This window comes from Passer domesticus, chromosome 15, assembly GCF_036417665.1.
Source record: "Passer domesticus isolate bPasDom1 chromosome 15, bPasDom1.hap1, whole genome shotgun sequence".
Taxonomy (NCBI): domain Eukaryota; kingdom Metazoa; phylum Chordata; class Aves; order Passeriformes; family Passeridae; genus Passer; species Passer domesticus.
Window position 1 is genome coordinate 11,338,791 of NC_087488.1, and position 27,608 is coordinate 11,366,398.

The 27,608-nt window shown below is 41.0% G+C and overlaps 1 protein-coding gene across 1 annotated transcript; it reads left to right on the forward strand.

Annotated features, from left to right (window-relative positions):
* The first annotated feature begins 1,502 nt into the window (after positions 1-1,502).
* On the forward strand, positions 1,503-27,608 carry DNAAF5 (dynein axonemal assembly factor 5). Its single transcript, XM_064389876.1, has 13 exons — positions 1,503-2,059; positions 2,630-2,814; positions 3,855-3,979; positions 4,456-4,571; positions 8,511-8,743; positions 11,119-11,331; positions 13,457-13,600; positions 17,484-17,652; positions 20,272-20,419; positions 23,832-23,982; positions 25,276-25,432; positions 26,569-26,760; positions 27,249-27,608. The coding sequence occupies exons 1-13, from the start codon at positions 1,525-1,527 to the stop codon at positions 27,395-27,397; spliced, it is 2,517 nt and encodes an 838-aa protein (XP_064245946.1). The 5' UTR covers positions 1,503-1,524; the 3' UTR covers positions 27,398-27,608.

Below are 27,608 nucleotides of genomic sequence, written 5' to 3' on the forward strand. Positions count from 1 at the left end.
CACAGCTGGCATTCAGCCATGGGCTGTCAGCAATACTCCAATATTGTTTTCCTTCTGTTGCCAGGAAATTCACATTCATGGCTCCCGTAGAATAAAGGGTGAAACAGGACTCCAGAAGTTCACAGTCAGGCTAGGAGAAGCGCAACAAGAGAATAAACTCTGCTGGTAAACACAGGGCTATTTTAAAATAATTTGAATTAGTTCTGTGGTTTATTGCACTTTAGATTCGGTGTGATCACTCAAGAAAAGGGCCCTGAGAACCTTTTTGGTTTGAGGTCTGTTCCTCGCAGTCACCAGAGGAGAACACAAAACATGAGGTTGTGTAAAGTACAACACAAACACAATGTACATACACATTAGCTAATACAAATAAACACTAAAAAGCTACAGCGCTGTTAGAGAAACTGACACCTTCCTGCCCGGGCTGTGTGATCCCTGCACAGAAGGAGCAGCGGGGGAAGTGGCACAGGTGAAAGTGGCGGGGCACGGAGCCCTCAGCCCTGGCACCGCCAGGCTGGCACCGCTCGCTCCCCGCCTAAGGAGGGGCTGTCACCCTGCCCCTGTCACCCTGCCCTGTCCCCGTCCCCTCGCTCTGTCTCTGTCTCCTGTTCTGTTTGTTTTCCCCCGGCTCTATCCCTGTTCCCCTCTCTGTCCTCGTCCCTTTCCCTAACCCTGTCCCACTCTCTATCCCTGTCCCTGTCCTGCTCCCTATCCCTGTCCTTGTCTCACTCTCTGTCCCTCTCCCTGTTGCTGTCCCTATCCCTGTTCTCTCCTTCTCTCTGTCCCTGTCCCTATCCTTGTCCCTGTCCCTATCTCTGACCCTGTCCTTATCCCTGTCCCTGTCCCCGTGTCTCTGTTCCTGTCCCTATCCTTGTCTCTGTCTCTATCCCTGTCCCTCTCTTTATCCCTGTCTCTCTCTCTCTGTACCTGTCCCCATGTCCCTCTCCCTGTCCTGTCCCTCTCCCTATCCCTGTCCCTCTCTCTGACCCAGTCCCTCTCCCTTGTCCCTGTCCCTGTCCCTCTCCCTCTCTCTATTCTTCCTCTTGTCCCTGTCCCTGTCTCTCCCTGTCCCTGTCCCTCTCTCTATCCCTCTCCCTCTCTCTATCCCTGTCCCTGTCCCTCTCCCTGTCCCTCTCCCTGTCCCTGTGTCCCTGTCTCTCTCTCCCTGTCCCTCTCCCTCTCCCTGTCCCCGTGTCCCTGTCCCCGTGTCCCTGTCCCCGTGTCCCTGTCCCTCTCCCTGTCCCTCTCTCCCTGTCCCTGTGTCCCTGTCCCTGTCCCTCTCTCCCAGTCCCCGTGTCCCTGTCCCCGTGTCCCTGTCCCCGTGTCCCTGTCCCCGTGTCCCTGTCCCTGTCCCCGTGTCCCTGTCCCTGTCCCCGTGTCCCTGTCCCTCTCTCCCTGTCCCTCTCTCCCCGTCCCTCTCCCTGCGCTGTCCCCGCGCGCTGCCGGGCGCGGCCGTAAAGCGCGCTCCCGCCGTCGCAAACGCCCCGCGCGTCCCTGGCGACGCAGCCGCCCCGGTGCCGGATCATGGCGGCGCCCGCGGCGGCGGCCGAGCTGTCGCAGGCGCTGTCCCGGCCCCTCAGCGTCCTCCAGCAGCCCGACTGCGGCCGGGCGGCGCGGCTGCGGGCGCTGGAGGACATCCGCGCCCAGCTGCAGGGCCGGCCGCTGCCGGGCGCGGTGCTGCAGGAGGTGTTCGCGGCGCGGCTGCTGCGGCCGCTGTCGCGCTGCCTGGCGGGGGACGCGGCGGAGCGGTGCCGGGAGCTCGCCCTGCAGCTGCTCCGCCACGGGCTCAGCCACGGCGAGCGGCCCTGCGAGGCGCTGCCCGTGCTGCTGCCGGCCCTGGCGCAGCGGCTGTGCCCGCCGCAGGGCGCGGAGCCCAGCGAGGAGCTGCGGCTGGGCCTGGTGCAGCTGCTGGGCCTCCTGCTGCAGCGCTGCGGCGCCGCCACGGCCCCCTACCTCGGCGACATCGCCCGCGTCCTCCAGGCCACCCTCCTCGACCACTATGCCGAGGTCAGGCGGGAGAGCTGCGGCTGTGCCGTGGCCTGCGCCAGGGCCATGCCAGGTGGGGCTGAGGGATGGGGCTGAGGAGGGAGCGGGGATGCAGGCAGGGGAGAGATGAGGGGTCGCACACGCCCTCCCAGGGGTGCTCTGCGGGGTTTGGAGGGTCTGCTGGAGAAGAGCCAGGCCAGGAGTGCAGCTGAGCTGTTGGGTGTGGGTAGTAGCAGCAGGAGGGGCTAGGAGAGGGTTTGTGGGCAGCGTTCAGCTCTGATACTGTATAAAGTTAAAGCTGCCTGCTGCATGAACACAGCGGCACTAGTGAGGCTGCTGTTCGTAGTGGTGCAGAAATTGTGTTGCTCCAGATCTGTCACCCACGGAGAGAGAGAAATAGAATTACTGAGCAGCACTAAGCCCCCCACCAAATGCATTAGTCCATCCAAAATCATCTTGTACTGCTGGCCCCAGCAACTGTTGGGTGTCATGGGTATATCCATGCTACACAGAATCAGAGAGTGGTTTGGGTTTGAAGGGACTTTAAAGAAGATCATCTAGTTCCAACCCTCTACCATGGACGGGGATCTTGCCCACAATGGGAGCTCACATGGTTTATGTTTCTGTCTTTCTGCCCTAACAGAGCACTTCCATATGCAATCAGAGTCGCTGATAAAACCCCTAATGCAGACAATTTCCCACCAACACTACAGAGTTCGTGTTGATGTGATTCAGGCTACTGGAGCAGTGATACAGTTTGGGAATGGAAAGTCTGTGGATGATGTCCTGTCTCATCTGGCCCAGAGGTTATTTGATGAGATTCCCAAGGTGTGCTTTTCTTCCTTCTTTTCTTGGCATTTATTTTAAATCTGTTTAAAACCCATCCCCATGGCATGGGTTTCTTGGTGTTTCTCTCCCTGCTTTTCCCATTTTCACTGTCTTGCATTCAGCTGAGATCTGTAAATACATCTATCATGGTTTAATCCCAGATGGGGTTAAGCACCACGCAGCCCCCTGCTCACTCCCAGCTTGTGTCACCTGTCCTGGCATTGCTCCCTCAGCTCTTTGTGCAGCTCCTCACTAGCACAGCTTGGGACACCCAAAAGTCCTTGACTTAGGGCAAACTCTGCTTAGCAACGAGCAAACATCAGTGTGTTATCAGCATTGTTCTCACACTAAATCAAAAAAATAGCACCATACCAGCTGCTGAGATGAACTCTCTCCCAGCTGAAGCCAGGACAATGTCCCACCCAGCCTGAATCAGTTGCAATCTGTCCCAAACCAATGCTGGTGACTGCTGTCCAGTTCAGCAGGGTGGTGAGGGTTTTGTTCTAACAGGTGCCTTCAATTCTGTCTTAAATTCTATGTCTCATCTCCCTGGCCCTTCATTCTCTGGCCTTTTCAGATGTTTAACAAAGATGGTATGGGTTCCTTTATAAGGTACAACTGAAGCAATAATTTTAAAATTAATCTTTCCCTTGTAGTGAACAGAGAAATTTTTCTTCTGGAATCTGCTTGGGAAGCTACAAATTCTAGAGAAATGTACATTTCTTAAATTCTCAGGAAGGAATTAACCACAAGAATTTAGTTTTCTGAGTTAGGTCTGTGTCTTGTCTTCCTCTCAAAGCTGTGCTTTTGTGCAGCAAAAAGTCTAAGACTCACTAAGCCAGAGTGCAAAATGAGAGTGTGATTCCTTGTGTGTTCCTTAACATGCTTCCTGCAAGTGAGGAAATGCTGAGTTCTTGTCATTTCTTCTGAGAATATTGATGTGCTTCACCATGTCCTTCATACAGAGAGCAAATATTGTTTTTATAATTTTTCTGTTATTTTCCTGACACCTTTAAAATAGTTTTTTTGTCTCCCTGTAGGTACGGCACGCTGTAACAACTGTCATTGGAGAATGGTTGTTGCACCTACGAGACAGATACTCGTATTTTCACAAGCTGATCCCTCTGTTACTTGGCAGCTTTACTGATGAAATTCCTGAAAATGCGTATGTGGAACCTTTAGTCTTTTTTTACCCCCCTTGAATAGATGCCAAAGAAGTGTTCCTAAGTTCAGAAATGTCTTGCTTGGAGGACAAAACCCCCACTTCTGTTAGTTAGTTAGTTAGTTAGTTAGTTAGTTAGTTAGTTAGTTAGTTAGTTAGTTAGTTAGTTATTTTGTTCTTAGACTGAAAATGTTAGCATTATCTTCAGTAACTTTTGTTATACTGTCCTTTCATGCTACATTCAATTAAATATGAGAGAGACAAAGACAGGGGTGGACAGAATCATCTCTTGGGAGAAGAGACCTCTGTCTACGAGTACAAAAGAAATATAAACTCTTAACGTAATGTGCCTAGGTTAAGTGGCAGGAATGCTTCCCATCCTTCCAGCTGAATTCAAGTAGTCAGCTTTTCCAGAAGTCTCATTTTAAAGTGTTTTTCTTTGGGAGCATGGTGGTATAAAACTCTTATTTTATATCTAGGAAACTGGCTTGGACCTACTGGGAAAAGATAGGCTTGCAATGGGAGAAAGAGAATGAAGAAGATTTGAAGGATAAGATGGATTTTAGTGTTTCACCATCTCATTATCCCAAAGGAGGTAAATGTTGTGCTGAAAGTGGTTTTTGCTTTGTGAATAATCTCCAAGAGCTGCAGTGCAGTACTGACAGCAGAGCAGGATGTGTAATATTCATTACAATATGTAATATTAATGTAGAGAGGTATAAAATATATATAAAATTATTTAAATTATTAAATTTAAATTTTAAAAAGTGATTGTTCAGTAACCTCTTTTTTTTTTTTTTTTTTTGCTTAATCCAAAAATTCATTTTGGAGAAAGTAAATGAGGCTGCCTATGCTGAAATAGGTAAAGCAGTGGTGCAGAAACAGCAGTAAGTTCTACATCAGCCAGCAGCCAGGTGCACAGCGGGCACAGAAAAGACTGGAAAGAAAGGCAGAAGAAAAGAATCCATGGGCTAAGTCCTTGAGTAATGAGTGCAGGTCACAGCATTAGTGATCCACATAATTGGTGCTGAAGAAAAATTTGCAATGAAATTATTTCAGACTTCTCTGTGAGACACTGGGATGCTACCTAAAATCTGGCAGTGCACATGAAGAATGTGGGAACAGAGTAATTTCCTTTATTATACACAAAAGCCCCAAGATATGCAGAATGGGTAGTTTACTTTTTAGTACCATATGATTTATAGGTGGCTTTCAAACATTGTGTTTGCAGTAACTTGAAGCTTGTTTCCTGTCTTGGGTTCACAAAGTTAATGTTTAAAAATATACATATGGGAGTTGGGGGAAGAGAGAGTTTAACTGGCTCATTTATTGATTTCTATACTCATATTTAACTGAACAAAAACTCTTTTGGTGTGAAAGAACAGGTTCATGCTTGACTTGTGCCTACATGACAATCACATCACAGAATACCCAGCAGCAAAATCCTTTCCATGACAGTGGGTTCCGGAGCTCTTTCTTCTTTGAATTACACTTCTTTTTTTTCTTTAAAGTTGTTTTACTCAGTAATGCTTGAATGAAAGGGGAAGCACTTCATAATGGTGACTGGTTTGACAGAACTGTTTAGCTTTGAAGGCAGGCAAGTTGATCTGTCATCCTTCCCAATCTTTTTTCTTTCCTCCTTATTTTCTGTATAATCTTACCTCAGGGGTTTGGAAATGCTAAAGAAGATTTTTACTTCCACTAGTCATGGCAGAAACATATTTCTTCTCCTGGCAGTCAGAGAATCTTTTAACAGACACAAACTGATGAAGTTGAGTGTCTAAGCTCCAGTCACTAATTTTGCAATGACCATGATATAGTGAAGGTCATAAAAGGTTTAATTTCATTGTCTTGGAACAGTGATTACCATTTGTACAGCTGATGGGGTTGCCTGGGTTAGTTTTGTCTAGGTGTGTGTTGGGGTTTGTGTGTGTAAGCTGTTGTGGTGGGGCTTTTTAGAAAGTGACATCTACCAATTACTTCATGATTGAATGATATGTGAACTCCTAAATAATCTCCTTAGCACAATAAATATGCTTCATGAATTTGGGCAACATTCCAGCCCCACATTAAATTGAATTTTCTTGCATTTTTCTTGGTAGAATGATGCAGTTAAGGCTTCAATGTAACATATATGTGTGTATTTATATATATGTGCACATACTAAAGAATATTTCAAAGAAATGGCCTGATAATTTTGGACTTAAGTCCCAAGTTAATGGTGACTTTTAGTCATCATTTGTTGCTGTTTATCTTTACTTCTAAGTTGTATGTTTTATTAATAGTCAGGCCTGATGTGACAAATAGAAGAAAAGTCAGAGGAAAGGATGACTTGCTGCTTAATCCTACAGACACAGAACTTTATCAGAGACACTAATATAGCTTATGTGGTGTCCCACCACAGCCTGTGTATGGTGATTGTTACTATCTGTGTCCTTTCTGTTTGCTCTCCATGAACATTTGGTTGGTTTGTTTTATTGGGAGGGGGTTTGTGTTGGGGTATTTTAGTATTTTGTTGCCATTTCTTGTGACTTTAGTAGAATATTTTTTCTCCAACTGTGAGTCTGCAGTACATTTTACTTAAGTAGCTTTGTCCAGCTGTCAGACTAATGGACCTGCCACAGGAGCCCTGCTTTGATCTCCCAGTGACAGATCCTGCAGGTCAGAGGGGACCAGAGGGAGGCCTGGTGTCATCCAGGCACTGCACAGCTTGCACTGAGCCCCAGCACCCATTGCCTCAGGATACAGGTGCAGACAGTTTATAGCAGGGAAGTCTTTGACAGGAGTAGCTACAGGGATAAATGCCTGCATTTGAACATCTGAAATGAAGGAATTGCTGATAAAGAATGGTCCAAATTCTTCAAACAAAATTCTGCCTCGGGTTCAATAGGATGCCAGTCTCTATTTGCTGTCTCAAGTTGATTTCTTTATTTGACCTTTTGCTACTCATTGTCAGCTTTCATAATCCAGAATGTTTCCTCCATTGACAAAAGAAGCAGCAATTCATGTCCTGATGCTTGAATTTTATTTTTTCCCTAGTTAGGTATTTCTAAGCCTTTTGTATCCTCAGACCATTTTCTTTAGTCAGTTTTCCTTTTAACTACTTTCCTGTAGTTACACAGGCCAGTGCAGGAAAATATCTTGAGACAGCTCAGTCATTTTCTTCCTGAGCATTTACAGAACTCTGTATCAGAAATAAAAAAGGCACTCACACATTCAGTGTATTTTGACACCTCATAATGAATGATGTCTCTTTCTTAAAACAGCATGTGAACATTGTGATTGGCAATTATGAAATCGTGCTTCTCAAAGAACAGCTTTTCAGATTTTGTTTGTATAAACGTACACGGTGTTAAGAAAAGAAAATAGACTGCAGGAAAAAATCTCTAAAAAAGTTTATTGCTGTTTTTTGGAAAGGGCTGTCACAGCTTTATCTGTAAAGTACAGAACAGGACATTTGTTAGATGTTTGTGATATTGGTCAAGATGCTCTTCTGAATCTCAGTAATTTATAAATTAACTAATAAGTAAATTTGATGATTACCGAAACAGTAGAGTAGACATTTGTTGGGAAAGGTAAGTTTGTTGGTTATCCAGAAATGTGCATCCTTTGTTAAGGCAGGGAATATATATTTGCAAAACTTTTGGGGTCTTTTTGAAATCAAAAGACAAATCAAACCACAAAAACTCACTTTCCACAAAGTCAATAAAAATTAAATTCAGTCTTAAGAAAAAAAATACATCCCCCCAACTTGTGTATTATAATTTTAAATGTAGTATTCCATTTCTGAAGTGCTGAAGAGGCACTTCAGTGAGCTGCTTCTCCTGGAAAGGCCTTAGAAAGGAGATGATATAATAGCTATGATTTTTAAAACACTATCAGTTTGTTGCCCTGATCTATTACACAGCATCTGTACAAGCCATAGTTTGTGCCCTTTCTGCCTTCAATTTGCCAGACACACTTTTAACCTTTTCCTTTAGAGGGCACAATTGACATTGTCTGTTTTACTGCAGCTCATGTCTTCTGTAACATTGTTTGTACCTTCTACCTTCTTTCCTCCTCCAAATTATACTGAGCTCAGCATTTGCATGCACAAGTCTTTCTTCTCTTTATCTGTGTGTGTTTCAGTTTATTTTTCTTGGGATTTGTGTTGCTATCAAAATTAAAAGGAATTATTAAGCTATGTTTTCCAAAGTGGGTAAAGACATGCATTCATTTCAATTCTCTTTCTCTTCTGCTTCCATAAACATTTTAGAATATGAAATCCAAATCACTGTCGAATAATAAATACATAAATATTCAAAGAGCTGTGTGGAGTTTTAATTCTGCAATATTCAATTTTGCAATTTTAATTCTGCAGTCTATATTGCAAGGAAATGCAACTTGCCCAGGTAAATTCCTCAGCAGCATTTGGAGTGTTTTGTTCTATGCTGAAGCAAAAGCTCTTACCTTGAAGCTTTTAAACTTTTCTGAGATTGTTATGCATTGGCTTTTCCTTTTATATTTCTGTTTGGGTTGTTTTTGTTTTTTCTAGAGACTCGACCAGGACTGGGTTGTCGGGAACTTGTGTCGAGAAACCTCTCCAAAATTCTCCCAGGTCTCTGTCATGATATCACAGACTGGCTTGGAAGCACAAGAATCAAAGCATCCCAGCTCCTGTACACATTATTGCTGCATGCAGAGGATCACATCACCCAACACATGGAGCTACTGCTGAGAACTTTGTACCAGGCATGCTCAGATGAAGAAAGTGAAGTGGTTAAAAATGTAAGTTTGATCTGTTAAAGTAGCTGTTGTACACTGAATAAAGACTTTATAGTCTTCAGTCTGTCTTCTGAAGGTTGACTTTGCCTTAGGTCACTGGGAATTGCCCATGATTGAAGGATCAGGCTCGGATTTATATGGATGTTAAGAACATGTGCACATTATACTTCTCTAATCTGTTAAAATAAATGTATTCCTCTATTACTGGTATGAAGACCAATAGTAAAGTTATTTAAATACTGTTTAGTTTGTATGCCAACCCCATGAAGCATTGATAATAATCTCTCCAAAAATTATAAGCAGTGGATTAAAGTGTAAAAGCCTTGGGGCAACAAATTCAATGTAAAAAAATGTGCAGGTCATGCCCTTTCAAGTTAATTTCACTTACCTCCCCCTGCTCCATAATCCAGCCATATATTGAGGTATGTTTATTCCATGTGATACCCATATTCAGTGTTTGAATCTTTGACTTAATGCTTGGAAAATGTGGGGTTGGGGGGGTTGTGAGGAATAATTAGTTTGATTTTTAGTAACAGTTGATTCTTTCAACACTTTGATCAACAAACCAGTAAAACAGATGCAGTTGAACACATGAGATAAATTTAGCAAAAGAAAGACAGGTGGTACAAATGCTTTCACAATTTTAAGATAAAATCTTCTGTTCCTGTTTCTACTCAAGGAAGAGAACATATGTATAACAAAAATATATCTACGTAACTTACTCTAGAGTTACAAATTTTATTGCTTTGGGAAATTGGAAGAATGTGTGCTGCTTACTGGATGCAGATAGTCCAACCCTAAATCAGGCTCTTGTTTGGGTTCCTGCTCCCAGCTGGGCTGAAAGAAAACATAAATAATTAGGACAATAAGGCCACATAGCCCTGCTGTTCTGTCAAATTTCCTATCAAGTGCTTATTGCTATAAATCTAAATTCAAAATATGTGTTCAGCACACAGCTGTCCCTTATCTTTTATTGGCCATACTCGTCTCTTTCTTGGAATTCCATCACTAATCTTCTCACAGGTGCTTTCAAGAGATTTATTCCTGGTTAAGAGATGATTCCAGTATTTAATTGTACTTTTCCTTGTGCCAAACATAAGAGTCAGCAACTTCAGGTTTGGGATGCCTTTTATCTATGCCTATTTATCCCAGGGTATTGTGATAACCTCCTCTAGTTTGTCACTGCAGGAGCCCATTGCAGAGCAGCCACCAGCTTGGAGAATGTCCATGTCTTTCTCCACTCTAGTAATACCAAATGAGACCCTTTCAATTTTTTCCCCTATTAAAGTGAGTAAATTGATCAGAACAAATGTATGAAATCATATTTTTGAACTCTTTAGTTGTATTGTCCAGTTTTCAGAGCATTAAGTCTTTTTCCTTCTCTGTGGCAAATATAGAGGAGAATGGAGTTCGTATCTACACAGAGGATGTTACAACTCCTTTGAGTCCTATCTTTGTGAAAAGAGACAGCTCTATATAGTGCAGATATGAACTGTAGAACTCATTACTATGTGCTTCTATTGAGACTAAAAAAAACTAGCATGATTCAAGTATTAATTAGGTTAAAAAAAAAAAGAAGTCATAGCTAAATCACTAACTGTAAATGATAGAGAAAGCTTTCATCTTTGGTGAAATGACCCAACCATTAAATCTGTGGGGCTGGAAGAAGTGTTCCTGTTGCACAGATAGTGCTGCAGTAGTTGATTGGTTCTTTATTCATGCACATGATTGTAAACATTGGGCATCAGTCAGGCAGTAAGCCCTGGTGTGGTGGTATTTCGTGTGGATTACAACATCCTGATACATCTGCAAGGCAGGAATGGGATCAAAGGGTGTCACTGTCATGGGGAATACCCAGTAATATAAGCCTTTCAGTTAAAGAAGTAAGATGGAAAGCAGTGGGCAGTTCCCCCATGGCATTGCTTCCACACTTAACCAGATCTGTAATGTCAGCTTCAAGGTATAGTACAATAACAAAAAATTCCTCCTTCCTTTTTTTTATGGTTACAGCTTTTAATAACCATTAAGGGCAAGCCTCAGGACAGCATTTGAGGGACAAAGTGCTAAACCACTAAATGTGCAGCATCTGGTTGCTCTAAATTGGAAACTTTATTACACTGAAGTTGTACACTTTGTTTCTGTGCATTGCTTTCTCAGGGAAGTTTGTCTGATGTGGGGAAGGCTGCTTGCAATGCCTTATTATGTGCTTACTGAACATGTCAAGAAAATTTCTTCATGCATGTAATCATTACTGAGCGAGTGGAAAAGGCCTACAAGGCAACTGCTGAAGCATTTAAAATAACAGCTGGAATCATAAAAAGAAAAAGGTCTTTGTGTTTTCAGGAAAATCCTCCAGTTATTCCTGTTCTTTTTTTCAGAGTGTGAAAGCAGCAGAACTGATTGGAACGTTTGTCAGCCCTAAGGTATCTTTGAAATTAATCACCCCAGCCTTTGAGCAGACACCCAAAGCCTCCTGTGTGATGGTTCTGGCTGCAATTATTCGAGGTAGCCCAAAAGAAATCTTACAGCCTCATGTGGCCCAGCTTGGCAACACACTGTCACAGGCTGGAGTCTGTCAGAGATCTGAAGAGGTAAGGAAGGCTGCAAAACACACAGCAGGATACAGGCTTTGACCAAACTACATTTACATTTATTCTACCTAAATGCTCCCATTCCTATCCCTCCCTTGCACACCTGTCTCAGGAAATAGTTGTGGACATGTGTCTGAGACAAAACAGGAGCTTCCCCATCCTTCCTGGGCTATGTCATGCTCTCCTGGGCAATCTTCTGCTTTCAAAGGCTTGCCAACAGTCCATGCTCTCAGCAGATGTAGGTTCAGGTAAAGAACTGCTGTAAAGGACTTCATATAATGGCAAGAAAGTGAAGAGGCAAGGCAGGGAGACAAGCAGCTGTTTAGTAAATACGGTACTCACAAAGGACTACCCTGGCTGGTCCTGAGGCAGAGTTTAACCCATGGTTTGAAATTCCTTGTGTTCACAATCAAAACAAGATCATGCACTTTAATCCTCATCAGTAAAAATGACTGAAAATCTTTTATAGTCTATGGTAATTGGCATGTCAGGTTTCCCAAGATTCCCTCTTAATGTAATCTGATTTTTGTTTTCCATTCTTATTTTCCATTTTAAAAGGCAGGTACCAGCACTTTATGTGTATATTTAGGAGCATGTTTTGCAAACTTTTGGGCTTAGTTTCTTCTCTTTAAATGAAAGTCTAGAAGGAAGACATTTTTTTCATCAATTAGAAATTTACTTCCAAGTGTATCCTGAGGTAATAGCAGAGCCCAAAGACCATTTTTATTTCAGCATTTGAAGAATATCCACCAATTGCTATATAAGGAGATGAGAGATTCTCTTAAACATGGATTGGATATTTTTTAACCTGCAGGATTTTTTTTTCCTTCCCATGTTCAAATGTAGAAATAGATCTGCTAGAGATGCACAAGAGGAATCCCTGTCGTTTTCCCCACAAATGAAATCCTGGCTTTCATTCCACCAGAAGTTTCTTAGACCTCTGTTATTAAGATGACCAAAAAAGGGCCAGTGCTGTGCCTTGAGGAGCTCTGACTTCATGTCAGATGTAGGCTTCCCTTAAAACAGTTATTCATGTGTGCACATTGAATCTGGCCTAATTGTCTTTTTGAGCCAATTGTAAGAAATACATTTCAAGTTCTTCCCTCATTAGGTTTCTTCCCTAATGGAATATGTACCAGTGATGCAGGAATTAACCTTAATCTCCATAAAGCCTGTGATGATTAGGAGCTCATAGAAGTGGAAGCATTATAACCTGATTGTTCAAATAACAATTCCCTGAGGTATAGCTGCAGAATTGCTGTGAGGTTTAGGCTCACCACTTCCATTTGGCACTGGCACCAGGAGTCAGATCCATCTGCAACTGAAAGTTTGGCAGAATTGTTCCAGCCTTTAGTCTTGGAAAACAATCTCTCTCTCAGCAAATGCAGCACAGACACTGTTTAGCTAAGGATTGACCATGTCCATGAGATTAATAACACTTATGGCTAACCTATTCCTAGACTCAATTCACTTTTTGGGAGTAAATTTGTAACAATGGCCCCTTCTGTTCCCTGACAGCTTCGTGGATATCTGATGCACTTTATCATAGAAGTCATGGCAAACTAACTGACAACAGTATTGATTCAAACTGGTATCAGTTGGATCAAGATAACATGAACTATATGGCATCAAATGAGATAAATTGGCTGAGATAAAAGCAAAGGCTTAGGGGTTTTTTTTGGTTTATGTATTTAGCTGTCATTGTTCATCTAAAACAGTCAAACATGGAATAATATTTCAAAGAGTTGTAACAAATATGTTATTAATTAACAAATTGCACTTGAGAAAGAGAAAGTTCTATCAGCAAGCACTCCAAAATGCTTTGATGTTTTTATTCACCATTCACCAGTGGAACCACTGTGTGATTAAGAGCAGGGTCATTTATTTTGTTAACAGGACAAGGTAAACACAAACAAACAATGTGGGAGGAAGATTATATTGTATTCTGTAAAAAGTAGAATATAGGTAATTAGAAGAACTAACATGAAATTACCAGTATCTTACCAATGTAAGGGATTATACAGTGCTCAGATTTAACTACTGTCATTTCCCATATCTCTCCTTTAAAGAAAACCTTATATTTGCTGACAAAACATAATAAATATGTGCTTTTATTAATAAATAGGTCTTTTATATGGAGCAGTTGCTTTATTGTGTACAAGCATTGATTGATGTGTGCCAGGAAGACTGCAAAGAAATTAGCTTGCAGCTAATGAAAGTTTTGGTGACCATAATGGCAATACCATCTTCTCAGGACCTTAAAGAAAAGGTAAACTATGAGCTGGTTTAATATTTTGTTGTGTTCTTGTGTTTTCATATTGATAAGACACTTTGTAGAAACAGAGCCATAATTATTTGTGGGGAGTATTTGTGTCTAGTCTGAGACTGTGCATCTCTGACTGTACATGGTTAGTGCCAGAATTAAATCTGGAGCTGGGTTTACAGTTTGGGACAGCACAGCCTGGAGAATTATGTTTCTTCATAACTTTGATTAAAAGCTCATAGAGTTAAAATACATTCTGTTTCCAGAAAAGATCCTGTAATTCAGTTTTATTTTGTGGTCAAAAGCGTCAAGTATGGGTCTGTAGCTGCAGTTACAACTATAATTTTTTGTTTCTGGAAGAGTGTTTAGGTTAGGTTTCAGAATAGATGGCTTGAGGTGCATTACTGGAGCATGGGAATCTTGGAGATGGATGGGAGCAGCCATGGGCCTAGTAGAGCACTTTTTTGGGGTGGGTGTTAACCACCTGTCCACAGTTAGGTAAAGTTTCAGAACAAGAAGTGTCCAAGATTTTATGTTTGTACTGGATCCTGCAAAGCCTTGGGCATGCTGGTGGTGCTGGTTGGACTTTGATGTTTACCTTTTAGTGGATAGAAGTCACTGGGAATGTTTGGTTATATGCAGGAAAAAACTGACATTTATTTTCTGACTGTTAAAGAACTATTCACTCAGAGGTCAAGAGTACTACTGGCCTTAAAAATGTGATGGTTTCATAGTGATTTTTTCATCTTCAGCCAAATATCAGACTGATTTTACAGTAGTTGACCTTTTTACCTCCCCACAAGAAACAAAAGTTTGAATGTCACAGGAATGCTTTAAAATCAAGGACAGCTGTACATGCCCAGATAATAGATGAGCTTTTTGGCTCAGCATTATCTCACCCCCTTATTTTTCTCTTCCTCTTTCTTCCCCGAGCTAAATATCATATAAATCAGCGAGCCATCCTCATGCAGTACAATTATGACCCATCCCAGTTGTCTTTTTTCAAACACACACCTTAAGTGCAATGGCTATTCTACTTCCTTTGCTCTTGCTCCCAGGCATGGTATTCCAAAGGCCTGGGTAGGATCAGTATTTATGGCCCCAGAGCTGACAGGCTGCCTCCGAGGAGGCGTTCGCTCAGAGAGCACTTGGGAAAGAAATAAAGTGGAACAAAGCTTGAAACAAGTACTGAAAAGACTTTGCAGGTCAAAGAGGGGTGGGATGATGATCTGTCTTATGGGAGTGGGATTTGGGGGGGTTTGGAGGTTTTGTTTGTTTGCTTGGGGGTTTTTTTTAGACAGAAAATCAGTCCGGGTAAGCCTTAGACAGATGATTCTGGAATGCTTTGTGGTATCTTGCCTGTTTATCCCTGCAGTGGTCTATAAAGTCAGCAATGTCCATTTTAAACCTTACAACTTCATACTCCTATAAAGAAAGCAGTTTCATGGAGATAAATCCTGATTTTCATAAATGGAGAACTTAATTTCCTGATATTATTAAAGGTTTAAGATGTTCCTGCAGTTCCAGATGATTTTTTAAGTTGACAGTACTTTGGATGAGAATCCTTTTTTTCATTAGCCTTTCTTTCAGCTAGACACATACAAAATCTGGCAGTGAGATTACATAATTGCAATATTTCAAAATTGTCAAAAAGACAAATATGGCTTGAATTTTATTTTTTTCTCCAGTTGCTGATTATTCCAAAACTTCAAAGTGAGCTGTACAGCTTGGAGAAGGCAAGAAGTCCCTGTTAAAGTAGCTTAGGAACATGTAGAACAAAAGTATCACAGCTGCTGTATGAATATGAGTTTTTAGTTCAGAAAAGAAATACATATTCAGACTAAAAAAAGATTGAGTATAAACATAAATTATTCAAAAAATTGCATTATAAAACTTTAATTCAGGCTTTATTATAACTTTATTATAAGAGGACAGAAGACCACTGAGATAGTGGAGACCAGAACTGCTGTGACCTGGTGGTGAACACTCAGGTCTGGCCTGACTTTTGGCTTTGTGTCCCTCGTGTCTGTGGTTGTTTGGGGCTGAGGGAATGGACCAGGACCCCCAGCTGAGCCCAGCAGAGGCACAAGGAGCAGGGTGGGCCACAGCCCCAAAGAGACTGAAGCTGTGTCAGCTGGTGGAGGCTGATTTGAGCTTGTCAGGGATTTAACTGCTGACCTAAAAATAAGGTTTTGTTTCATTACCAGTGGCCTGTGCTATCCTGGCTCTTCTTTCAGCACACTGATTATTAGCAGGAAAACAGAGTGTCATTAAACTTGTTAGCTTTCAAATAGAGGAAAGAAAATCACCATTATTTTTATTTAACTGTGAGACACTGCTTAATGAGAAAATATGCATCAGCCTCTGGCATATTTAATTTATTCTCTCTTTTTTTTTGTTTTAATTGCATTCTTGAAACCACAGAATTTACTGTAAAGTCATATGTGAACAATGTATTATTTTGTATCTCTTGTTCAGTGGAAAACAATCTTGTGTGTTATGTGTTATGGTGGGATTAAAAATGAGGAATAGTTTCTGTCCTGACACATCCTGTTTAATGTTACAATTAATGTACAAGTAACTTACATGTAAAATATTCATTTATCTGAGTTGTTTTGGCTGTCTGGCAGAATGCTTCCATAAAGGAGAAATCTGTTGTGCTTGAGGCAGGCAAACCTGCTTTAAGAGTAACCTTTGTCCTTAGCAAATCCTGATTTATTTATTATTTTCTTCAAATTCTCATTTATTTTCTCCACATCTGGTACCTCCATAAAAACATCTTTGTCTGGCAAGTGATTAGTCTGGAAGAGTCTGAAGGTCCTAGACATGTTTGAGCTAACTTGTGTGGTTGAGTTCAGCTTAAAAATATTAAAAATATGAGTACAATTTGTAGTTGTACTGCAGCACTTGGAGTCCAATGATGTCACTCCCAGCACTGCTCTCCATCTTTCCCTGCTGGAGCTGGCCCTGCTGGCAGCACATCTTATTCCTCACTGAGGTTCCCAACAGTGCCTTGCTCCCCATTCTGGATTCACAGTCTACTGAAATCACCAAGGCTGCAGATCCTGCTTCCAGCATGCTTTTAATCTCTTCCTTGGAGAAGTTTTATACTTCTGGTAGGAGCCTTCAGGAACTGTAAAAGCAAATTTTCATTTGCTTTGAAACACATCTGCTGCAAGTGATTAGGAAGATCTATAGGCATCCTTGCCAAGCATGCTCATGTCTGGAATTCATTTAGTAGTTCTTACATGTTTCATTTGTACATGTTTTATTTGCATGTCTCATAGGATAGTCTTAACTCTAAACATGAAGAAGGTATTTCTGATGTAACAGTGAGTTTTGGTACTTCTAAGCAACAGAAGTTGAGAATTTCAAAATGAGCCTGCCCAGCTACTACAAAGCCAGGGCATCATTCATAATTAAATCTGGGGGGAGAAAGGGAGGAGGGGAAATGCCATGTTTTTCTCTTACCTGCAACAGCAATACTTTCTGGAAGCTACCATGGCATGGGATTGTGAGAAATTCCCCCTGTCTTTATGTTTTAAAGCATTCTTAAATTAAGGACAAAAATCACTACATCTTTAAAACCACTAAGAGCCTTTTTTATGATGTGGTTAGTTTTTGGATAGGTCCACACGGGTTAGAGACTCTCTCATTTTGCTGTTAGGTTGCTGTGTTCCTGATGATTTCATTTTGAAATCAGGACAAATGTTTCATTTCAAATAAAAGTTAATGGATGTAGTATAGACAGACATTAAATATCAGCCTTGATTGTTTAATAGAAACGATAAAAATCTTCCCATGTCCCTTTTTTCCTTACAGAATGAGTTTTAAACATTTGGGGTTTTTTTAATAGTTTCAGTTAAGTATCCTGTCTCTGTTCTAACAGGTGGAGAAAACAATGTCTTCCTTAGCTGCAGTGCAGCAATTGGAAGGTTTTCACTGTCTCTACAAGCAGCACATCATTCAGCTGCTGGAGTGGCTTGCAGTGTCATGTGAGGGGTGGAGCTGCTATTCCCCAGAAGTGTTGCAGTTCGAGGTCGTCGCAACCCATTCAGGTACGACTTATTTAGTTCTAAAAAACATCCAGTCAGGATCTCCACAGCCTGCAGACAGCTTGTGTTTTGTAATGAGCAGTGTAACATTGAGAACCTTCACAAGAACATGATGGAAAGTAAAAGAAATGTTGAAGCAGCTCACATTCCCAAAGATTCTGTGGCTGCAGGGAGAAGGCTAAAAGCACTTAAGGAAAATGCACTTTCAGGTCAATGAAATAGGTGAGGATTAAGGGGAGACAAATGTAGCTTGTGTCCAAAAATCCATCTTTTTATTCCATCTATTCACTAGTCTTTCAGAGGACACCACCTCCCTAACAAACAGTTCCTCACTGTAGTGCAGAGGTGTGACACACTCTGGTGTGCATCTCACACTCCTTCAGTCCTGCACAGTGAGCACTCCTCTGCCACAGTCCCCAGCTGGCATCTGCAGCAAGGGACATGGTGACAGGCAGTGCTTTCCACCTCAACACCCATTTTAAGATAATTAAAATGAAAAGAACTGTTTATTTGTTTTTTCCTTTCTGTGGGCTGTAATGGGGATGGGGACAGTCACTTCATGAAGTATCACTGGGGCTACTGCAAAGGTATATTTTAAAGGAATGTATCTTCTGCTTTCAATCTTTGAATCTCAAAGAAACCCTCATCAAACCTGTGTGAATCACCCACTTGTTGGCTTGTGCAGCAACCAGCATAAGAACTGCTTTTGGTTTTCATCAGTGGGAAGAGCAAAAAGTTACTTCAGTGTGAGATTTGAGAGGCCAACTTTTCTGTATATTTGTGCTCCCATTTCCATGACTGAGGGACTTCTAGACAGTTGTCTCTGTTTTCCTTAATGCTAAATAAATCATCAAATGTCTGGGCAAACATTTTGGCTTGCACCCAACACTGGTAATATGCTATTGTCTGTGTTTTCTGTCTGACACAGCAGCTCCTAGAGCTATTTTTTTTTCTTTCTTTTCATTCCCACACATAATGTTGTTTTTAATCAATTTAATCAGCTTTACTCAATTCATATTTTGAGGTTTTTACTGTTTTTCAGGAGCATATGCTTAAGCTGAAATTAACAATGTAGTTTATATTGTTTATTTTCCATCTGTTGAATTTGCTGTTATCAGTTTGATGTAGTATCTTGTGAATGTCTCAGAACTCACATGAAGCAATGTGTCTTGAATAAATGCTGTGAAAATAAAGACCTATTTGTTGGCACAGACATTTAGCAAACTGCAGTTCAACACCCTCTATTGCTTCAGTCTAGACAGTGAAATTTGGGGTTTTTCATAACTGTTTTAAACATTAAATTTCCAGATATTATTAAATGCTATTGAGTTTGTTTTGGAATCTTGGATACTTCAATCTGTCCATCCCATGTGTGAGGAATATTCTTGTCATCATGAATACCAGTGTTGAGTCTCCTCTGAAGGATTTTCTGAGTTAGTGGAATTGGATGGAATGTGCATCTTAAGGATGCAAAGCTGCTGAAGTTCTTAAAGGAAAGTACTTTATTGCAAAAATGGAGCAGAAAGAGCATTCTGCAGCAAGAAGCTTGCAGAATAAAGTGTGTGTACAGTCTTTATAGACTTTTCCTCTTTAAAAGCAAGCAGATGTTAGTCATTATCAAGGAGAAAGGCATAAATTTCCCTCAGTTGTGGGAAAATAACTTCTTAAAATGTTGGGCTAACAGCTTAGAGTTTTGTTTGTTTGTTTATTGTTTAAATTTATCACAGGATGTGAAAATATTAACAAACTAAAGAGTTCATTTGGAAGATATTTTTATTTCAAGTAGCTTCTAAAATACATCATATTTTGGATTGTCTTATAAGATGAAATAAGCATTATTTAAACAGGGAGAAGGAATGCTGCTGCAGTCATTGTATTATCCAAGTTTTGAAGCTGATCCTTTCAAACAGGCCCTTTCCTATGCCTCTGGGAGTCATGAACATTTCAAATGCTGCATGTGGAAAACTTGAAAGAAGAAAAAAGTGTGGTTAATGCTGCTGTGTCCAGAGGTGTGAGGGTCATGCCAGATCCAGTGTAGTTTTTCATTAAGAAAACCAAAGCTTTGTGCATAGCCTCAGACTTGCAGAGTTACAAGGGAGCAGCATTCATCCCCCAGCCAAAATGCCCTCTGGTACTGATGGTCCCAGCAACTCTGGGGTGTCTTGGATAGATCCATTCCAGAGTCATGAAATGATGGAATGGTTGGGTTGGAAGGAGCCATCAAGTTTCAACTCCCTGCCTTGGGCAGGAGCACCTTCCACTATCCCAGGCTGCTCCGAGCTCCATCCAACCTGGCTTCGGGCACTGCCAGGGATGGGGCAGCCACAGCTCCTGTGGCCAAATGTGGTACAGCTATGCCAAGCTGACAAATGAAATGTGGGGAACTGATCTTCAGGTGCTCTGGCCAAAACTGGGGGTACCTGAGCCCGTGGGGAGTTAGCCTGGGGATTTCTGCACCACCCAATACGGTGTCACATGGATCCCTCAACAGCTGCCGTGCAAGAGTGGGAGGCTGAGGACTCTTTTAACACCACTTGTATTAGAAATTTTAATGCACCTACATATGAAACACCTAAATAGACCTCAGTATTCTGAAAAAAGCCTTCTGTGTTTGTTTGCTAGGTGCTGTCATAGGTGAAGCTCTGGATGACTTTGTTCTGGTTCTGAGGACATGTCTCCAGCCAAGCAGAGATCCCCAGATGCGCTTAAAGCTCTTCACTGTTCTGTCCCAGTTGTTGCAGAAAGCAAGTGAAACCATCAATTCTCAGGGGTAAGTGGAGCTCTTATTTCACGCAGCTATTTGAAAACTCCAGTGGCACTAAGAAATAATGACCTTGGGAGTTATTTAACCCCTATAACCATCTCCATGTGAGTGTGGCTGGAAGAAAGACTTTCCCACCATCTTCTACAGACTATTTTTCTTGCTGTAATTTTTAACAATGATTAGGAGAGTAGAATGCAGTAATTAAAAATATATATATATAAATAAATGGAAGTCTTGGCTTCCTCCACTGTAGTCTTCCTACCTGTGCCATTACTGGGAATTAAAAGGAATGTCATGCAGATCTGGATAGTTTTCAAAAAGAAAATTAAGAGCTGTGGTTCAAAAGAATACTTTTTGAAAGCTAAAAGGGAGATTCTTAGAAAAAGAATTGGGGGATGTGGGTGTTACTTGTTTAAATACTGTAAAAACTGTAGTCATACTTGTTTAAATAATCATGTAACTGATTGATAGTTACAATATTAATCTAGATATTCTACAGTCCAGAAAAAAAAGAAAAGCACTTTGAAAACTGTTTAAAGTGTTCCAGGATCTGACTATTTGTTTTAAACCAGTTTGTATCATCTAACTGAGAATGCAAAGCCCTTGGAACCAAGAAACCCAACCTGATGAGCTGCCAGCTTCATTAATATACTCAGGAAAGGGAAATTATCAGTGTGCAAAAAGCAGAAGAATGTTTAAAAGTAATACAGTGAGTATGGCCACACAGCACCCAGCTCTGCACACAGCATGATGGAAGTTGTTTTGCTCAGGGCAGTGTGAGTGAATGGCCTTTGTCAGGATGAGATACATCCAGGGAGGGTCACAGACCTGTTTGGATGAAGGATGGTCCAGTCCAGCTCTTAATGAGGCTCTGTCCTCTGACAACAAAAGCAAAGCCATGAATTTTACCAGGTTTATCTTCAAGACTAAAAATACATGGAAGCAGCTAAATGCCTCTGAAGTTTTGATCCTGCTTACCATGGACACAGCAAATGTTTGCGTGTAGGAGGTAACATGTGGAGTTTTTGTGTTTGAAGCATTGTTTGCAAAACATTTCTGGAGGTTTTGATTTGTAAAAGCCAATCCAATTTTGTTTCAAATTACCTGGGTTTAGGATGTTAAATTTTAAAAAAAGAAACAACAAAAGCATACACAGAAAACCCCAAGACATGTAAAGCAAAGTGCAGCAGTATCCTAAAAGCAGAAAAGGAACCAATGCCAAACAAAAATGTATAAAAAATAATTAACATGCAATGAAAGTTTAAGTATGCAAGTTCATAAAATCAGTTTTAAGCTCTACTTTGTAACATCTGCATAAGAGCAGGGCATTAATGTATCTGCAGGTCAAATTTTAGTGCTCTTGCATCCAGCTGAGAATGAAGGATCAACTCTGTAAGTACAAACAGCACAGACAGGGTATGTCCTTTCCTGGAAATTACTGACTTTTAGAATTAAGTTACACAGATTTACAGCAATAAGATCTGAAAATGGAAAGAGATAGAATTTAATTGCATTAGCAACAGCAAGAATAAAATGTTAATGGTTATGAGAGATAGTGTTGGGGAACAGTAGTAAGTTCCAATTGCACTCTCACATTCACTGCTATCACTAATTTGTTTAGCTCCTTGAAATGGTTCTCAGAGTTTGGATAGGAAGGCTTTTGGTTATTATGCTAAACACAGTTGTGTGGTCACCTAATTGTGTTTGTCAGATAATTGCCAGATATTGCTTTCCTGATTCTGTTTCAAGGCACTAGAACAAACATTCTCACAAATAGCACAGCACCATGGTTAACATAATGCTGATGGAATTTACCTTTGTGTTTTGACAGATTGTTTTCTCACTGCAGTTTAACAGAAGGTTTTATTAAAAACAGAAGCAGCTACTGGTCAGATAGCACAGACAGCACAGAGCTGTTTTTAGCTTTGCAGCTGAAAGGAGATTTGGAATGATGGTGATCATTAGTTTTATTTTTTTCCAACAACTTTTTTGTTGGAAATTATTAATGCTTAAAAATGTGTTTAAAATACCACATCTAAAGGGTTTTACAGATTTAGATGTGTCTAATGGGATGTCAGATTTCTTGTTATTACTTAAGTGCCATCTGCTGACAAGAAGCAGCAGTGGATGGATCTCTGACTTCTTCAGAGCCCAAGGGCTCCTTTGCCCAGGGGAAGCAGCAGCCAGGTGTATCTATTTCCAAAATGTTGTAGGTGTGTGTCAGCACATGACTGAGGCCTGGCAGTGCAGCTGCTTGTGCTTTAGTCAGGTAATACCTGGATAACAGGGACTACCTGCAGCATGGATTCCTTTTAAAGCACTCCCTGGTAATTGTTAGTTGTTAACACGGACCTGTGATGTTCCTCCTGTGTCTTGGCACATCACTAAAGGGGCCACTCATTCACCCTGGCAGTGTAGGACTCTCAGAAAAGTCAACAAGAGCTTGTTCCCTTTGTATCAAGCAGCAGGGTGGGGATGTGCTGTTTGGCTCTCAGGGGCTGCACTTTGAACAGAGCTCTGAGCTCAGTGGGACAGTCAGGGTGGGTTCAGTCTGTTTGCACACTGCCAGCTGCTCTGCAGGGCACAGGCACAGTGCATAACCTGAGCCTCAGGTACCAGCCTCAGCCAGACACTAATGTCTCTTTGATGCAGCAAAATATTAATTAACTTGTAAGATCTGTATTTTTTGTTCCTCTTAATTTGAGCTGTAACTAAATGAGTGTGAGGGAATCCTGCCTGTTGTAATTGCTGACTCTCACAGCAACTTTTAGCATTGTAACAACCCACTGAATGGAGGAGGAGGAAAAACCATCAGCAAAAACATCACAGATTTATGTGTTTGTAATAAAAACCCATAGTATGGGGACTGGCACCATCAGAAAATCCTACAGACCTCTCATCTTCGGGTGAGACAAGTTTCTGAGCCAAGAGAGAGCTGAAATATTCTGTGTAGGCTCCCAGCTGTATCAGTGTCATCAATAGCATTCATACTTTTCACATTATAAATACTTTTCCCTGGCCAGTCTCAAAGGGCCTCACAGATATTAATGAATCTCAGAGCATGGCACAGGGTGCTATCTCCACTGCACAGACAGGGAAGGTGAGACACAGAGAAGGTAAGTAGTTTACCAAGATAACACTGAGTCATGGTCATTGCCTGAAGTGGGAGAAAGTCTAGCCTCTCCTTTCTGTGAATGTTAGGCATTTGTTTAAACATTATCTAGAAAAATTAAGTTGTGAAAGCTTATCACGTACATTACAATAACATTGCCTTAGAAGATGTTATTTATTTTTTACAGAGTCTTTTTTTTCCTTTTCTGCCTATGTTTCTATGACAGAAAATTCTCTTTTACATCCTGTCAGTCTCTTTATCACTTTCTCATGAACCTTTGTTTTGCTTTCTTATTTTTGGCTTCAGGCTGTTCCCTAGCTACCTTGAGACTGTGATAAAAGACATCCTGGCTCCTAATCTGCAGTGGCATGCTGGAAGAACAGCAGCTGCCATCCGTGCTACAGCTGTATTGTGCCTTTGGGCTCTCATCCACTGTGAAATGCTTTCACCAAAAGAGGTAAATTCTCTCTTTCTCATCCTTTGAAATCTTAGGCAGGAAAACAAAACAAATGCAAGGGCGGGGGGGAAAGAATAAATCCTTAGGGTAAGTAATATTTTCAGAAGGACATATAGTCTTCATTATAAAATTCATTAATTGTAATTGAATGTTAATGACTGAAACAATCACTAGTGGAAGGATGATGACATCCTGAAAAGAGATCTGAGGCCAGCAAAATGCTGAGGTGTAAAATTGCGTAGCGCCAAATTTTGTAGATATTTATTTCTAACAGATCATCAGTTCTGTAGCCTGAGGTACTGACCACTGTGAACACAAAACCTGAGTGCTGCACATTGCTGGACCCACAGGCAGAGCCTGTGCAGCAGCACTGGAGCCAGCCAGGACGTGCTGTGCTGTCACGTGGCAAAGACAAGTTGTCTGGTTGCCTTGGAGCGCACAGGTCCATTTAGAGAAAATAAAAAACCATCAAAAGATTCAGAGAAAGGACAGGAGGACTTGAAAAGGAACATGAAGCATATGAATAGACACTGGAGTGCTAGCACTTGAAGAGTTGTTACCCATCCCTGATCAAGGATTAATTGAATCTGGGGGTGTTTTTGAAGCTTCTTTGCTAACAAATTAGCATTTGGAAATTATGCACTGGAAATATGTTAAATACAAGGCCATTTAAAAAAAATTAATTTAATTTAAATGTTATTAAATGTTCACAGTCTTTAGTGTCTGTATAAGAGACCTTAATTGAACAAAGTGCTTAAACACACATAACTGGTTGAGGTCACACATACAGAAACATTGATATCAGAAGCTGCTGTTCTAACTGAACATTTTTATCTGAGTCGTGCCTTAATGCCTCTTTGGCGTTAATGGCTGATGTGAAACGCTCGGGATCAATCCCAAGCCGAGCCTGCGCCCGGCCCGGCCCGGCGCGTCCTGCTGGGCTCGGCGCGCCCTCTGCTGCTCCCTGCGCCGAGCGCCCCGCTCCGAGCCCCCACGGCTTGGTTTTGTATAAAGGCAAGTGAGATTTAAAGATTTTACAAGCTTGAGCATACATATGAGTTACATAAAACTCATCTGCTTGTATTCTGAGTGCTCGTGAGCTGGGTGATTGACTGGTGGATTTTCATTTTCCCAGCTGACCTAGAGGCAAAGTTAGAGCTCTGTAACTTGAGGGATTTTCAGGGTAACATTTATAGCAAATTTTGTAACTAAGCAAACAAGTATCTGGCACAGCTAATGGTAAGTCCTGTAACACTAAGGATATTTTTTCTATGTTTTTCTTATTAACTGTAGATCTTAAAAGTGAAAGATGAGCTGATGCCCCAAATTATTGCTTCCATGGATGAGGACTCTAAAATTACTCGACTGATGGCTTGTCGTATTGTTGATGTTTTTCTAAAAGTCTGTGGGAGGCAGTTTGATGCAGATAAATTTAAGAACACTTACACAGGTATGTGTGAAGGTTTAGTAGACTTGGGCTGAGGGCATTGTTGGTTTGTGTGTTTTAATCAAGATTGCAATGTTGACATTTGCTTTTTTACCCAAAGTGCCACAGTTTGCTCGACTTGTAAGGGTTTGGCAGAACCGAGTATTCCCAACGTCATTATCCATCAGACCACTAGGTGGAACTTCACTCAATGCTTTGGTTTGTGCAGGCCTTGCCAGCAGCTCATCTGCATTGCTTCAGAGTTTGGACTACGTGAAATAATGTGCTAAGTATAGTGAGAGCAGAACAGTACTGCAGTGTATAAATGGAAGTCACATTGTTCTCCGTGCTGTGTTTGAGAGCCAAGAGCAAACCATTTCAGTGTACTATAAATAGACCTGAATAGGTAGTGGGTTGGGTTTTTATCTTAAAAAAAATACAATAAAACTCTAATGTAGAGTTGTGTATTGCCAATTAGAGCTAGGAGCTGTAATGCCTCTTAGGATGGAGTGCTAAACTATTATTCAGAAGTACAGACTATGCTTTGAGCCAGGTTTTATGTTCTTATACAGACAAATAATTTGGCTTTCCCTAACTCAGCATCTTAGCAACTGATAATTTTTTTCTGACATGGCACACTAGAAATCTAACTACAAACATTTTTATTTTGGAGAAATACATGATCAGAAAATTCTCAAAGTATATTTGTCTTTGCATCTTGCATATACATGTAGTCTGCAGTGCAGTAATTCACTAAAACAGTAATATTTAATAATTTAATTAATATTGTTTAATAATGTAATTAATATCTAATTAATAGAAATTGTGTGCTTTATGAAGCATACAAATACTTAAACTCTGTAGTTCTATAATGCATAAATAGACATCAATAGTTCCTTTTTAGAAGGAGTGCTAGATAATGTTCAATTAATCTAAATACTTCTATATATGCCTTTTATTGTTTGGACAACATCATCCAATAACAATGAATGAGGAGCTTTTAGGAGCAGTGTGGTACGTGTATTTATTATGCTCAAAAGACAAAAATACGTCAGAAATGTAACAATAATTTGAGTGTTGACAGAATGCATTTGTCTTTTTCCAAATGCAAAAGCCAACTCCAGTGTTCCCAGAGCATTTTGGTTCTTGCTCCTTTTCAGAGGTGTTGAAGCGTCTGGATGATGCCTCGGGTGATGTGAGACTGGCAGCTGCTCACACCTTGGCTAATTGGTTTAAGTGCTTAAAGGACAGTGATGTGAAATCCTCAATGGAAGGTCATGTTGAGTTTCTGTACCAAGAGCTGTTGGTACATCTCGATGACCCAGATGAAAATCTCCAAAAAGCAGTCCTAGGTAAGAATTTCAGTCATGTATATTTTTAACAATGTTTTTTAAATCATCATTTTGAGTGTTCATGAAGGCAGCACATACAGGTAGAGGATAACCCTGCCAGGCTGGAGCTTTCTTTGGGTTTCAGTGGATGAGCTCTGACCTTTTACCTGTGTGCAGAATGAATGCTTTGCCCAGTGTTCTCCAGGGGAGGTAGCAGGGCAGCTGAACCTCCAGAGATTTTGTGGATGGTAAACAGGATATGGAGCACTGCAGGGTGTGACCACAGCCTGCAGGAGGGGCTCTCTGAAATTTATTAGTGTAGCAGCCTGTGTTGAAGAACATAATTGTCAAAATAGAGAGCTCAGCAAATGGGGGAGGGAGGAATTGTGTTGTCATCACTGCATCACTTGTAGAACAATTTCTTTGTTTGCTTTCAGCTGCTTTGAGGGAACTTGGGTAGAGAAACACAAAGCAGCTACTGATTTATAAAACATACTTTTGTCTTACAGAAGTTTTAAAGGAAGGAAGCATTTTATATCCAGATCTGCTGGTGAGAGAAATTGAAGGGGTTTTACACAAGCATCAAACACCAGTTTACTGTAATCAGCTGCTACATCACATTCAGTCGGCCAAGGAATCAGCTCTGAATCACTGCTGAGATTCTGTGTAGGAAACTGATGTGAAATCTCTATGACTCGGATTATCTTTGTATTTTGGTTTGCTTAAGAAAGGCTGGGCTGGAAGTACATTGTTTTTTCTTTGTAAATTCACTGTTGGTTCATTTGGAAGTGAAATTAGCACAATTCTATGTTCTTTGCAGTTTGAACAGTTCTTTGTATTTCCTAGCAATAAAACAATGGTTTAATTCA

Bases quoted from the DNA above. Each gene is read 5' to 3' on its own strand.
- DNAAF5 (XM_064389876.1), top strand. From the start codon at position 1,525: ATGGCGGCGCCCGCGGCGGCGGCCGAGCTGTCGCAGGCGCTGTCCCGG. The intron at 2,060-2,629 runs GTGGGGCTGAGG...CTGCCCTAACAG, and splicing joins CTGCGCCAGGGCCATGCCAG to AGCACTTCCATATGCAATCA. The intron at 2,815-3,854 runs GTGTGCTTTTCT...GTCTCCCTGTAG, and splicing joins TATTTGATGAGATTCCCAAG to GTACGGCACGCTGTAACAAC.